This window comes from Patiria miniata, unplaced genomic scaffold, assembly GCF_015706575.1.
Source record: "Patiria miniata isolate m_02_andy unplaced genomic scaffold, ASM1570657v1 HiC_scaffold_5, whole genome shotgun sequence".
NCBI lineage: Eukaryota > Metazoa > Echinodermata > Asteroidea > Valvatida > Asterinidae > Patiria > Patiria miniata.
Genome location: NW_024037072.1, coordinates 8,706,678 through 8,721,169, shown reverse-complemented (window position 1 = coordinate 8,721,169; position 14,492 = coordinate 8,706,678). Strand labels below are relative to the sequence as shown.

Sequence of the window (14,492 nt, the reverse complement as noted above, 5' to 3'; positions counted from 1 at the left end):
AAGATGACTTCCAATTAGAAGTAACTTTACAGTTTATCCTTTCATTTGACAGATTACATTACTGCCTTTATTATAAAACTACAATGAGATATATGATGGTCATTCCATGTTCTCTAAATATGAGACAATATACCTCTCAATTAAAAAAACTAACAACTTCAGAAAAAAGACTAAACAAGACTAGGCAATTCAGTAAAGCTGGTTTCACATTGCACAAAATCCTTTCAATTCTACTTAGAATGGCTATTCACTAGAATTGTTTATCTATCTGGTCCCCATTATGGGGCAATACTATACGGTAGCACTGCCCAGCAGCCGATTTCACGAAACTGTACGCAATGGCATAAATCCACTTGCGCCACAATTTATTGCGTAACTTTTGCAACATTTCAGTCATGACAATTTCACGAAAGTTCCATAGTGTGTAAGTCTGCGAATTGCACAACAAATTATGGCATAACTTGCGCAATCGCGTAGCAACTGAAAATGACTTATTTTACCAGCAAATGGTGAAAGCCGTGACGCCTGTTGTTTCACAACTTATCAAGGTTGACACAAAACACTCGGACTTTGCCACACGAATCCGAAGAAAGTCGGACAAAATTAATTTCAAATGGCGGGCTGAGGTGATTCAACGACTGTTTCGCGAATGAACAAAATCATACACAAACAGCCGTCGTAAATGCTGTTATTATCCTCGTCCAAGATGTTTAGATTATTTAAAACATTGCGCAGTACTCCAAGTCTCGTGAAATCGAAGGTAAGTTTATTACGCAGCTGTGCAACAAATTTGTTGCACAAGTCTACGCATGGCGCAAGCTACGCACTTTTTCGTGAAATCGGCTGGAGCTCTCTTCATCAGCCTAAGTAGAATATGACCGTCAGTCAGATATGTATAAAGCGTACACTAGGCTGGCTCTCTGGGACCAGCACAAAATCACTTTTAAAATAATTCAAAACACCCCCCCCCCCAAAAAAAGAGGGTGTTTTATGTTTTATACAGTTCAGATGCATGGATATTTGCACAAAATATATTTTGTATACAAATTCATTTCAAAACTTTTTTGAGTAAACAACATTTCTTACAACTTCTAAAAGTTTCCTCAAATGTTCTCACGTTTTCTGCCCAATTTTTGAAAATACCCCCTAACAGGACTCCATTTTCCAAAGTACACCACTTTTCTCACCTTGAATTCTTCTTCAGAGAGGTAGGTTTCTAGTTTGAGGGGGTCCACCCCGTCTGGCAGTGGCTTCTGTTGCAGCTCGGCAAACGTGTACTGGGCTTTGGTTAGTTTCTGTAAGACTTCGCTGACCAGAACAGCATGGTCACCGCTTTTCCCATCCTGTAGAAAAACAACAACCACAAAAAAACAAACCAATGATGAAAATTAACAAGACTCATCAAGAGGTTTGAGGCCAACCTCGAGCCCCGTGGGTACGATCTTGCTGTGCCATGTTGTTTCCCATCATGCCTTGCGCGATCGTAACCCCTGGAATTGTGCAATTTAAATGTGCCAAAATACGGTACATTATAATTAGGGCTGCAGTTTATCCGTTTTACGTGCCGGCCGCCATCTTTAAAATGTTAAAAGTTGTGATTTCGAAGAATCAATCCTTTCAAACACAACGTTTGGACGTTGTGTTAATTAGCAAAGATTTGTATTAAATGTACGTACCCACTTTCGTGCCTTTACAACCACAGATACATGGTTTTTTTTAGCGAAAAACACGGCTGACATAATCCATATCGTACAGGCTTCGCGACTTTTGAATCATAATTTTTTTTTCGTACGTGACGTTACGTGCAAAGCTAAGCACGCGAGCGCGAGCGCATTATGGGCGCGCCCGGCGTGCAATCTTCGAAATGCCCGCGCAGTACGCTGTGAATAGCCATTCAGTGTCATTTACGTCATCATCACAGCCAGGGGTTAGTGTAAGGAACGAGCACGCGCCCCTGGAGTCGAGGCTGGTTTGAGGCTCTAGTAACTGAAAGGCTTAATTTGGATAACATTTAGGGAGTTCATCAACTCTTTGAACATATCACCAAGCCTGACTGTGTGCTTACTGGAATTGAAACTGTGGAAAAAAAATATTCTGGCTTGACCGATAGTTTATACAAATTGCCGTGTCTGGGTTTCTGGCCCTCTTAAGACATTAAAACAGCAACCAACAAAGCGTAATGATGTCAGCAGAGTTGGACTTGTGTCCACACGTCAAAACAAATTTCAAATCACTAAGGCCCCATTTCATAACACTCCTGAACAGCCAATTTTGTGCCAACAGAGCCTCAACCTATTGCATGGAGACCGTAAGCAGTAAGCACAGCAAAAGCACGCTTAACCCCAGAGGAAAAAAGTTGCTTAAATCAGTGACGTAACAATAGCAATCTCCATGTGCATAACCGCTGGCACGTCAACGTCATATGAAATAGTGCTTAAGCAGCAGCATGATTTTCCGCTGTAGTAAGCACAACTTTTCTGCTAACTGTTAAGCAGCGCTATGAAATCGGGCCCAGTCAATTCACAATCAAATCACAAGTCAATCACAAGCCAAATCGCAAGTAAATGACAAGTCAATTCATAAGTCATTTAAATACCTTGTTCACTTGACTTACTAGTTGACCTGTGATTGACTTGTGATTGACTTGTGATTGACTTGTGATGACTTGTGATGACTTGTGATGACTTGCGATTGACTTTTGATGACTTGTGATGACTTGCGATTGACTTGTGATTGACTTCTGCAGAATTGACCACAACTCTTAATCTCTGGATCCACAGTCCACCTACCTTCTTGTTGATTTCAGCTACATGGTCGTCGATTCTCCACCAGGGGAACAAGTTGATGAATGTCAAGGGCTCCAGGCCCGCGTACACCAAGTACGCTTTGGGTGGGTTCTTGCTCCGTTTCTCTGTGTAACAAGAAAACAAAAAGACTTCATGGAAAAGTCTGACTCGACTAATATCAAAACCAAAGCTAACAACACTTCTCGGCGCAAAAAGTATTTCACAAAACGTTGATTACAAATAGATGAACACAACATTGTATTACATTGTATTACATTGTATTTATTTACTGAGGAATCAATAAAACCACAGAGTGCTATGGCAGTTTCGGGCACTACAGAGAGTAATGGGTTAAGCCGTTAAATAACTAGAAACTATTTTGAGAATTTCTGCTTGAAATATGAGCTTAAAAACGACAAAAGCATGTACCATTCAAAGTGAACCAATCCAAGAAAAAAAATCACACATGTGATGCAAAATGTGAGAAAAATGTTGCCAGCGTATGTTTAGTTCACTCTGGCCTACAAAATTTGGCCTTGCTTAATTCTCCTAGCCACCGCATATCAATCAGCAATCTCACCTTTGCAATACGCCATGACTGTCTCCATTGCACACCGCCTGTCTATATCCCATCTCATCTTAGCTGAGCCAGTCTTCTTATCTTGATCCTCAGGCCACCAGCCTTGCCATAGGTACACCTCGTAGTGATTGTCAAACAGAAACTGGGCTGTGGGTTGCAAAACAGGAGACCAGAAATTCAGTTGAGACTTTGTTGGTCTCAGAGCGTCCACCCGCCCACCTTGTGTTCTCTTTCTACCTACCTCACTGACTGACAGACTGACTGACGCACTGACTGACTACAATTTCACTTGTGCCTTATCCTTGTTGTTGGCTTGTTAAAGCTACAGTCCATCATTTGCAGCTATCCAAAAAGTGACCGACGTAATTATCGTTGAAAAACATACTTGGTTGAAATATAGCAAGGGGACTAAACTCCCTGTGAAATTATTTTTGTGTGACATGCTGTCATTTTGAAGAAATCAACGAAAGAAGGCCATTCCAACGGTGCGTCGCACCGTTGGAAATTTCCGTTAGTAGTTCGTTTTTTTTATACGGCGAAGCGCGCGCAAGCGTTGACACGACGCACACACGCACGCGCCCTCTATAATTCGTGGGATCAGTGCGCAACATCGCGTAGCTGCATTCAGCTCAGTAAGAACGTGTCTTGGACGCTGAATTCAGGCCCAATTCAAAACATGATTCAGCAACTTTTGATTTGAAATCGAGATCCTACAGCTGAAGCCGAGCTGAAACTTCATCAGCTTAATTGTTTATCACCCTTCTTTAGATTTTGAGAAAGTTTGTTGCTTCAAACGAACAAAATGCACAAATTACAAATGATGGACTATACCTTTAAGAGTACATATGTACATGGTATAGGGTACAAGAAACGTTATCTGATATATAAAAAAAAACCATGAAATTCTGCAGGATCTCAAAGATTTATGACCATTTCAGACCGACATACAAGAGTCACACCGAGCCAAATTATTCTGAAGATTTGAAGAAAGTATGTAAAACATTCAACATTTGAAACAAATAAGAATAACCCGATGTAAAGATCGACTTTTTCAAAAGATTGACTGCTGCAGCTGTTAAGAGCGTGTTGGTATCAGATGCTGCTATAGCCAATGGAAAATTTATGCACAGAAGCCGCCTGTCTGAAGCCCAAATCTAACTCCTAATACCATTTCTTTCCGAATTACTCTAGAACGTTAGTCTTGAATGGGTGTTTAACATCTCTTTTAAAGAAGCTGCTTGAATAACCTAGTCTTACCAGGTTGAGATGCCCCATACAGATCCGTCTGCTGGAATGGATACGGAGTAAACATCTCCTCTGAACGAGACTGATTCAATATCTCAGTGGCAACAAACACTCCAGACTTGCTGGTCAGATGGAAGAGCCGTGGGGTGTAGTTGTATATCAGAGGATCTAAAAGGCAATCAATGACAAAACAATGCTCAGCTACATGTAATACAGGTGATCTGTGGCCCAGACATGGGCCCAATTTCACGGCCCTGCTAAGCACACGATTTTATGCTAACAGAGCCTTCGTCTTTTTCATGGAGACCGTAAGCATAAGCACAGCAAAAGGCACGCTTACTTCGGGGGAAAAATTTGCTTAACTTAGTGACGTAACAATAGAAATCTCCATGTACGTGCGACCGTTAGCACGTCCACGCCGTGAAATAGTGCTTAAGGTTAGCAAATTTTTCTGCTATGCTTAACACAACTTTTCTGCTGTTAAGCAGCGACGTGAAATTGGGCCATGTACAGTGAGCTAAAAGGCAAGAGTTAGAAACACACCAAAGTTGTAATCAAGTCTCTCAAAAGTCAATCCTAAGTTAATCCTGAGCTTATCCCGAATCCATGTTAAGTCAATCTCTAGTCAACCCCAAATTAATCCCCATTCAATCTTATAACTACTATCCCAACTAAATCCCATCTCAATCCCAGCTCAATTATAAGCCAATCCATAGTCAATTCTTAGTCAATACCCAAGTCAATCCCATGTCATTCGCATGTCAATCCTTAGTCAATCCAAAGTCAATCCTTAGTCAATCCAAAGTCTAATCCAAATTATTCCAAGTCAATCACAAGTCAATCCCAATTCCCATTAAATCCCAACTCAATTCCAAGTCAGTACAAGTTAATCCCGAGTTAATCTCAAGACAGTAAGGGCTCTGCAAGTCTAGCCGCACTATGGACCTTCCTCCCCCTACTTGATAGTGCAGTGCCCATAATGTCTCACAACTCCGTACCCGGACCTCTTGTTGCAGAAATAGTCCTATTCCTTATTTTGTTAATTTGTTAAATAGGTAGTTGCAGTACATTTAAAACTTGCAGTACGCTTGTGTGTAAATATTGGTGGTTAATTTATGACCCAATGAATCTTTTAATGCAGTTTTCATTGCCGATAAGATGTTTAATTTTATGTAAATTAATTTTGTAATTTTAATTTTTTTTTTCTTACAATTGTAATTTTTACTGTAATTTGGCCATTGGCCACGAGTGTAAAAATCTATCCAAGATACTCTCGTATCAATCCTATGTCAATCCCGAGTCAATCCCTAGTCAATCCCACACCAATAGCAAGTCAATCACAACTGAATCACAAGCTCAATCATGAGTCAATAAAAACTCAATCACAAGTCAATCGTAACTCAAATCATATGTCAGGTCAAAACAATGGATGAACAATTTTACAACAAATGACTTTGTCGGGGTTCAATTAACTAGTTTGTCACATGAATGGAGACTATATTCCTGTACCATCCAGAAGTTGCCCAGGATCTGATCTCCCACGACAGGCATGGGTTAAACTAAACAGGCTCCGCACCGGAGTCGTGCGTTTCAATGCTGACATGTGGAGGTGGGGCCTATCCCAGAGCCCAGCTTGTGAATGTGGAGTGGAGCAGCAGACTGCTGACCACATCATCTCCAAGTGCCCCCTCTGTCGCCCTCCAAATGAGTACCATGGCCTGATCGATGTTGATACAGATGCAGCAATTCGAAAGTGGCTTCTCAGCAAGCACCCAGAGATTTATCTACTTTTTTGGGGGGTTTCACACGCAAGAAGAAGATGGAGACTACATGTGGATTACATGTGATTAACTTGTGATGGACTTTTAATGGACTTGTGACTCCTTTCTGATTGAGTTGCAATCTTCTTATGATGACTTGTGATGGACTTATAACTTGATCACAACTCTGCTCAACAGTTGTCTCTGCATCCAACCTACCTCCTATTGCACTATCATAAGCACTGTGATCCACGCCCAGGAGCTTCTTGAAGGTGCTTGTCTCCTGTCCTTCCTCCATCTCCTCAATGCTGACTGTCCAATCCTCCTTCATTCCCATCTCTTGAGGCTTACTGGAAGACAAAACAAAGTTGTATCTTAGAAAATGGAGGCTGCTCAGACAGTAAAAACATATTTTGAACTGGCTAAAGTACACGAAAGTGTGCTGGATTACAATTAAATGGGTCATTCTAGAAATTTGGGGTCCACTTTTTCCCTGTCCCTGTTACATCTGACACCTGTTTTTTTTTTTTTTTTAATTCTGGATGCATTCCTCATGTAGTCATCCTCCAAGAGTAATTATGAACAGCAAACCACCTACCCAACAAATAAAAACAAAAATTTGAAGCCTTTCGAAATGATAATTGAATGGTAAATTACAAAGTACCAAGGTAACAGGGACAGGAAGAATGCCACACTTAGGACCCAAAATTTAATAAATGGCCCAAATCAAAGGTCAATTCACAAGTCCGGTCACAAGAAATAGGGGATAAACAGTATTAAAGGTACAGTCTATCATTGTGCGTCGTGTTAACGCTTGTGCGCCCTTCTCCGAATAAATAACCGAAATACTAACGGCACTTTCCAACGATCGTCTGAAAGGCCTTCTTTCGTAGATTTTTTTCAAAATGACAACATGTCATAAAGAATAATTCACAGGGAGTTTAGTTCCCTCACTATCTTTCAACCAAGTATGTTTTTCAACAATAATTACATCAGTTACTCTCTGGATAGCTGCAAATGATGGACTGTAGCTTGAAACAAAGAAGTTGGTGATGGACTTGTGATGATGACCTGTGGTCCATAAACAGTTCGACTCAGACACTGTAAATACAATTACACACAAGATGCTGGACACATTCAGGAAGGGGCTCAGTATTTTGGAATCATTCAGTTCACTCACTTTTCCTTCAGCATATTGGCGGCGTGCACCGCCACAGCCCTAGTAGCCTTGGAGGATTTGGCACCATGCCATACACATACAGTTGCTCTGTTGAGGCTTTCTTTGAGGTTGAGAAGGACAAATGAGGCTCTAGATCGGAGCTGGGTGGTCTTGCATTCTGTCTCTACCAGTAAGCCTTCTTCGGTGTGTTCGCTGCGGACGCAGTACAGCCTATTGGGGCCTGAAATAAGAAAAAGGACGATCCAATTGGGAGGGAACTCTAAGCGCTTACATTTTTAACAATTGTTGTCTATGAGAACAAAACGACAAAGCTTTAAATGTTTGTAACAATGTTTGTTTAAATGTAATGCGCCTATCAAATGTCCCCCCCCCCCCCCAGGTCAGATGTCGGGATTTGGTCACGTTTTTCATGCCCCAGGGTGGGGATTTTGGTAACTCAAATTACATTGTTAACATTGGCGTACTAATGGAAAGGCAATCACTAGTGCGTCCCACGTATGTAAGTCGGGGCATAGGCTAGTTGGGGATTGTCACTTAAATTTTGCCCGATTGTCACTTAATTTTTGCCGGGGTGGGGATTTTGTCACTTCAAAAGTGACAATCCCCACGTCTTGGGTGGGGCAGCCCGGGAGGGGAGAGGTGGGGGAAACAATTGATAGGCGCATAACAAAGTCGGGTTATCAGGACTTATTTGGAAAGATGCAATCAGGAATAACAGGTATTTGTTTTCTAAAAACAACGTCTGAAATTTTGCAAAAAGAGCCAAGTATTGGCATTTGTAAATAAAGATGATCTTTATCCGATTTTCACATGTATGGTTGATGCCATCTTGCGCAGGGAGGAAAAAGAACACATGCTGCTGGGCGCAAGGGCAGATTGAAATGAAGACATAATGACCCAAACGCACAAGAATAATCTATTCAAACAGCTATGTGTATTTTCTGTAAGTTTCTACTATGAATTGATAAAATTAAGCATAAAAACCTACCCAGTGTTTTCATATATCCAACTTACCTGGGGTATTGGTTTCTTCTTCCTCTCGCTTGCCGATGTGTATCACCATCCTGCCATCAAAGAGCTGTAAGAAGGCTGCTGGCTCCTTGCCTTGAATCACCTGAAATACAAAGGAGAAAGTTATCAAAACACAAGTGAATTGATCAAGTTAACAAGATGTGTGGCTCTGAAAAGAACCGGTTCTTTTTATCCAAAGTATCAAATCTTATTTATGATCAAGTTAAGATGGTAATTATTTTGCTGTTAATGGTCAATTAACCAATAAAAGGGGACGAACATGTGTTCACAGGAACGGAATGCCCATCTCTCTTTCGAAGCAATTGGGCCAGACTCGAATCCATGAAATGCTGCTGTGGGGGGAATCGCCACACCTCCTCCACAGCTAGTCTGTTACCTTCCCAGCATTGAATAATGCCGGTACCCATTTAACACCTGGGTTGAGAGGAGGTAAGGCATCTTACTCAAGGGCACAACATGCATGGCCACGGCGGGGCTCAAACCCACAATCTCGCGATCTCAAATCTCACGATCATGATTCCTGTGCTCTACCGCTAGACCGCACGTGCCCCACGTAGCCAGTATACTACTCCAACCACTCATGTGCCTACCAGGCTTTGATTGCATTCTCTTTGGGATAAGCAGATAAATGTGCCTCATGTCAATAAATCTGTCATTTTTCAATCAAAAACGAAGACTGAAATAAAAGTGTTTATATGAGCCGGCCATAAAATTGTAAAACGCGATGCATTTTAAAGTTTTCAGAATTCTGTAGAATCCCCAGGATGAGATTGTTTCTTTGTCAATCTTGTCAATGTGCCAGAGAGTTTTAACTTAGCTTTTACTGAATGGAAAACGGATTGCGATCCTTAATTCTGACCTGTCTTTGCGGCCCCCTCTCATCATCCAGCTCCACCGTCATGAGAGCTGAGGCTCCCTTCTCATTGATGGTACTACCTAATCCCTGCCAGAAGAAGTAGACGCAACGCTCCCGGCCATGGCCCTGGCCACGCTTGGAGAGGTTACCCTTCAGGTCTCGCATACCTACAAGAAGAAGAGAATGGGCTTAATGTGGGTAGTAACATGAGCTAAGGGTGCACAAGAAATAGACGCAATGCTCCCTCCCATGGCCCTGACCACGCTTGGAGAGGTTACCCTTAAGGTCTCTCATACATAGCAACAAGAAGAAAATGGGCTTAATGTGGATACTAACATGGAGCTAGGGATTCAGAAGAATTAGATGAAATACTCGAAGGCCGTGGCCCTGGCCGCTCTTGGATAAGTTACCCTTCAGGTCTCGCATGCATACAACAAGATTATTATTGGGCTTACTGTGGGTACTATCATCAAGCTAAGGTTCCAGAAAGAGACTTGAACCCAAAGGCCAAAACTGAGACCTCAGACTAATCAAGGTAATAGAAACAAGACTAGACGTACCTAGTCAAGCTGAAAGACTCAGTTCAGGACATTATTTGTACTCAGTGACAGTCGCTCAGTCAGTCAGTCAGTGATGTAGTCAGTCAACAGACCATAGGTTCGCCCTTGACTCACGATGGTTATTCACTTTTTCATGCATCTGGTGTACACAATAGGCTGGATTTAGCCCATTACGGGGTAATCCTATGGGCTCCGTGCGCCAACAAAAGAGGGCGCATTTCTACCACCTTTGAGAGCCCAGTAGATGACACACTGCGTGTGCGTACTGTATTGTACTGGTTCGCACGCGAAGTACGCACCACTTATTTATCCGTGCACAAAGCTTAGCCCATAGATATAGAAGAGCATTCTCAAGTGAGCGTCAGGCATCGGCGGCGCTCAAATTTCTCTTTCGATGGTCTCCCAGACTAGTCCCCGCCCACCATAACTATGGATACATTCAAAGTCCGCAGTGGATGGACCGGGAACCAGTCTAGGTCTCCCCCAACTCTCCTTTTCTGGCCGTTGAAGGGGTACTTGTACATAGAGCCCATATGATAGCACTGTCCCACTTATTCACCAGCCAACAACCAAGCTAAGTCTCAAGTGACAGTAGCGTCAGTGAGGGAGTTAGGGACATAAAGTCCAGTTTTAGCAAGTTTTAGAATTGTCAACGTTTTTTTTTTGGGGGGGGGGGACCTGACTTAATTTGGACCTACCTGTGCTCTCCACCCTGTACTGCCACCGTACCACGTAGGTGTCACCCTCATGAAACTGACCGAAGCTCTCTTGAGGTAAAATACTGTGCTCATACTCCAAGACGTGCCACACAACCACTGACAATGTGGTGATCTCGTTGCCTCGTTGGTCAATCTTTTCAAAGTGTGCTGCAGAAAGAAAAACAAGGAATATTTTGGCATATTTATATTGCATGCCAGGGAGTAAGTAACTGACAAGCTTCCTTAATTCATATTTTTGGTTGAACATTGGGTTTTGCTCTTCATCGACAATACTTTGCCTATGGGCACACTCTTTTAAAACAACTTCAAGGATTGTTTTCTTCTGAAAAATACCACTTTAGGTGGAACAATTTCACAGGGTATTTGGTACCGGCTCTATCTCTACTCTGCGTATTATTCTCATTAAGCCGGAAAATCTGTTTTGGGGTAATTATCAATGTTCCTAAGTGTCTTGAAACACAAACTGAAAAGAATTTTTGGAAGATTACCTGTGCCTCCATCACCCTTTGCTGTCGAACCTATTAAATTAAATGAAACAAAGAAAAAAACAAGGGTTACATTTCTCCAAGTTTTAAGTTTTTGTATAAAAAGAAAGCTTGAGAAAACACTCGTATTAATATAAGAGTGTACTTATTGGACTTTATTTCCATCCAAGATAGGTACATCTATACAATAATTAGCCACGTTATTATTATTATACAAAACTATGACAAAGTAAACCAATTTTCGTGGTGTTAAGAGATATAAAGCAGGGATGGAGGGGACCCGCAAGAAGCAAGGCTTGTCGAGTGCGAGTCCCCTGTAAAACATTAACAAGGAATTAAATTGTAAACGAATACATTACAAGGACAAGACAAACATTAAACGACCGATAAACTGGTGAACTAAGGGTGAAATGTAAAACTTACATTAACGCAAATGCTAGGTTCTTAAAAATATATAAACAACCAACCACAACAATTCGTTAAAATGATTGATAAGCACATGAGCTACAACAATAATGCTAATATGAATACCATGTATCAACATCTCTGATCAGAAGTATTGACTGACATATCACTCACCTTTTCCTCTGCCCAGGTTTGTGTTTTCCAGGATGAGATCTGTCTTTTCCTTGCTGGGTTGTATCATCTTAAAAGCATCGTAAGGAACTAACTCAGGCGCTGGTTCAGGCTACAAAACGACAAAAACACACAAACAAAATTTACCTAAATTGCCATGCTCAGCTTATAGGTGGGACTCGAACCCCCGACCTCCTGCTTACAAGATCCTACCTTTACATTTGACCAGCAACTTGCCGGTGTTGAGTTTAGCTATGAATGAGAGATTTGCATAGGAAGCTGCCATGTTGGATCACAGTACTACGACAATGGAACGGCCGAAATGACTTCAGATAGCTACATATATGTGTATCGGAAACATCTTGATCATGTGTGTAGATGTACGTGTTCATCTTTTCAAACCGTGGACGAAAAATACCAGAGAACAAAAGAGAACAATATCGTCCGAGATTCCCAGCATACGTCCGCGATTGGGGTTGTGTATAGAACCTATGGGAGTCTTGCTAAAAAGTTAGAGTACAAACAAAAGAGGGACAATAGGACGTCCACTATCGACGGTGAACACACGTTTGTATGTACATGTAAATTTGGATTGGCAGGTAATTTGTTATTTAGAGTCATCTCATAAAATATCTGGGAAACTTGCAGACAGGATTATCCACAACAGCCCTATTTTAACCAGTTCACGCTGGGAGTATTTTGACAAGAACGGAATGAGGCGCAGGATTACTTTTCACTCAGTCTCAATGCCAGGCGGGTTGAAGCCATCACCCTCGGGCAGCACACTCATATTTCTGGCCTCGCTCGCTGCGAGCGGGTCGCTGACAGATATTTGCGGCCTCGCTCCCTGCGTGTTTATCCGTCATCCGTTCTGAATACCGCAGGACCTTTGCGTGTATACATGTCCACCGACGCGAACTGGTTAATGGATACTAGCTTCAAATTCTGAACAAATTCCCTGAAATCTTCCCGCATTGAAAATATTAGCATTGTTTGCATACTGATACCTTTATTTCGTTGACATTCTGGGGCAGATGTTTAGGATCCTGCAACTAACTAACATATGATAGGCTTGTTGTAGATAAACTTGTCCACAACTTATCTGTTTAGAATCCTGCAACAAACTAACATATGATAGGCTTGTTGTAGATCAACTTGTCCACAAGTTATCCCGGATATGTGATGAGATTACTCATCTACATCTAGCATACCTTCTGTTCTTCTTCGTTGGTTTTCACTTTGATGAGTCTGGATTCACTCGGCCAATCAATGAACTTGTTCTGGAAGAGAACTGTCTCCATGTGTTCCGTGGTCTGAGAATAAATAAAAACACACACTATTTGTAAGCAACACATGGAAAGCATTCACAATTCAATACCATTTATTAGTGGAAAAACAATTTGACAGATCAGTGATGGCAAACAGTTTCTTGGTAACCACAATAAAACGAAACATTTAAGCAATTGTACATCAACACTAAACTACACTCATTGAACGCTAAAGGCTAATGTCACATGCACTTGTTAACAAACTTCCATATTGTGGACAAAAGACTGCAACTTTCACCAAAAAGGCAACCTGTTAGCCTTTGTGGCATGTACATGTCGGTGTTGTAGTACTCACACTTGGTACTCGTACTCGAGTACAACTCCAGTACTTTTTGAGAAAACTCACACTCGCACTTGTACTTGAATATCAAACTACTCGGACTCGATTATAAGGACTCAGGGAAAAATTGAGTAATTAAGTTTTGAATGAAAAAAGTCTCCTTACTTGGAGTGTAACGTGCTGCATTTTATCAATACTTACTGAATAGAAACGAGCTGTGGAGAGGCTCCATTTCCTTTGTGTTGGTCTATGCACAGACCCCAATGTGTGAACGGCATCTGCGTGGTATCTCATTACTTGAGATTTTAACTGTTTGAGTTCTCCATAAAGTACTTGTACTCCTACTCGGCGGTCCCAGTACTCAGACTTGACTTAAAAAACTTGTACTTGAAGGTTCAAATACTTGGACCTGGGTACCTGTAGTTGTTCTCAAGGATCAAAGTACTCCATAGCTTGGTATTCCGCAGTACTTTGTACTCGGATAAAAATACTCAACTACAACACTGGTACATGTATATCACTTTAAAGATATAGTCCATCATTTGTAATTTGTGCATTTTGTTCGTTTGAAGCAACAAAAGTGCTCAAAATCTAAAGAACTAACCTGATGAAGTTTCAGCTCAGCTTCAGCTGTATATTCCGAGAAAAACAGCATTCTAGGATCTCAATTTCAAATCAAAAAGTTGCAGAATCATGTTTTGAATTGGGCCTGAATTCAGCGTCCGAGACACGTTCTCACTGAGTTGATTGCAGCTTTGCGATGTCGCGGCCCTTCTCCGACGAATTATAGCATGTGTGTGTGTTGTGCCAATGCTTGCGCGCACTTCGCCGAATAACAAAACGAAATACTAATTTAAATTTCCTATCGTGCGTCTTAAGAAGCACCGTTGGAAAGGCCTTCTTTCATTGATTACTTGATTACAGCTTACCAGAAAGAATAATTTCACAGGGAGTTTAGTCCCCTCACTATCTTTCAATCAAGTATGTTTTTCAACAATAATTATGCCAGTTACTTTCGGATAGCTGGAAATGATGGACTATAGCTTTAATTTTTGGTGGATTTTTTTTAATGTTTTGGTTAAAACGTACATTATGTAATCTTAAA

At 41.4% G+C, this 14,492-nt stretch overlaps 1 protein-coding gene across 1 annotated transcript in view; it reads right to left on the bottom strand.

Annotated features, from left to right (window-relative positions):
* The window catches only part of LOC119741060 (supervillin-like), an 85,872-nt gene that overhangs the window by 4,986 nt on the left and 66,394 nt on the right, over positions 1-14,492 (bottom strand). Inside the window, exons 23-34 of the mRNA XM_038216707.1 lie at positions 12,991-13,092; positions 11,783-11,891; positions 11,207-11,236; positions 10,698-10,865; positions 9,443-9,606; positions 8,566-8,665; positions 7,552-7,771; positions 6,591-6,721; positions 4,624-4,779; positions 3,367-3,513; positions 2,790-2,911; positions 1,188-1,343 (exon numbers count right to left, since the gene is read on the bottom strand). Of these exons, the coding sequence (XP_038072635.1) occupies positions 1,188-1,343; positions 2,790-2,911; positions 3,367-3,513; positions 4,624-4,779; positions 6,591-6,721; positions 7,552-7,771; positions 8,566-8,665; positions 9,443-9,606; positions 10,698-10,865; positions 11,207-11,236; positions 11,783-11,891; positions 12,991-13,092 (1,605 nt within the window). The remainder of the gene's footprint in view (positions 1-1,187; positions 1,344-2,789; positions 2,912-3,366; positions 3,514-4,623; positions 4,780-6,590; positions 6,722-7,551; positions 7,772-8,565; positions 8,666-9,442; positions 9,607-10,697; positions 10,866-11,206; positions 11,237-11,782; positions 11,892-12,990; positions 13,093-14,492) is intronic.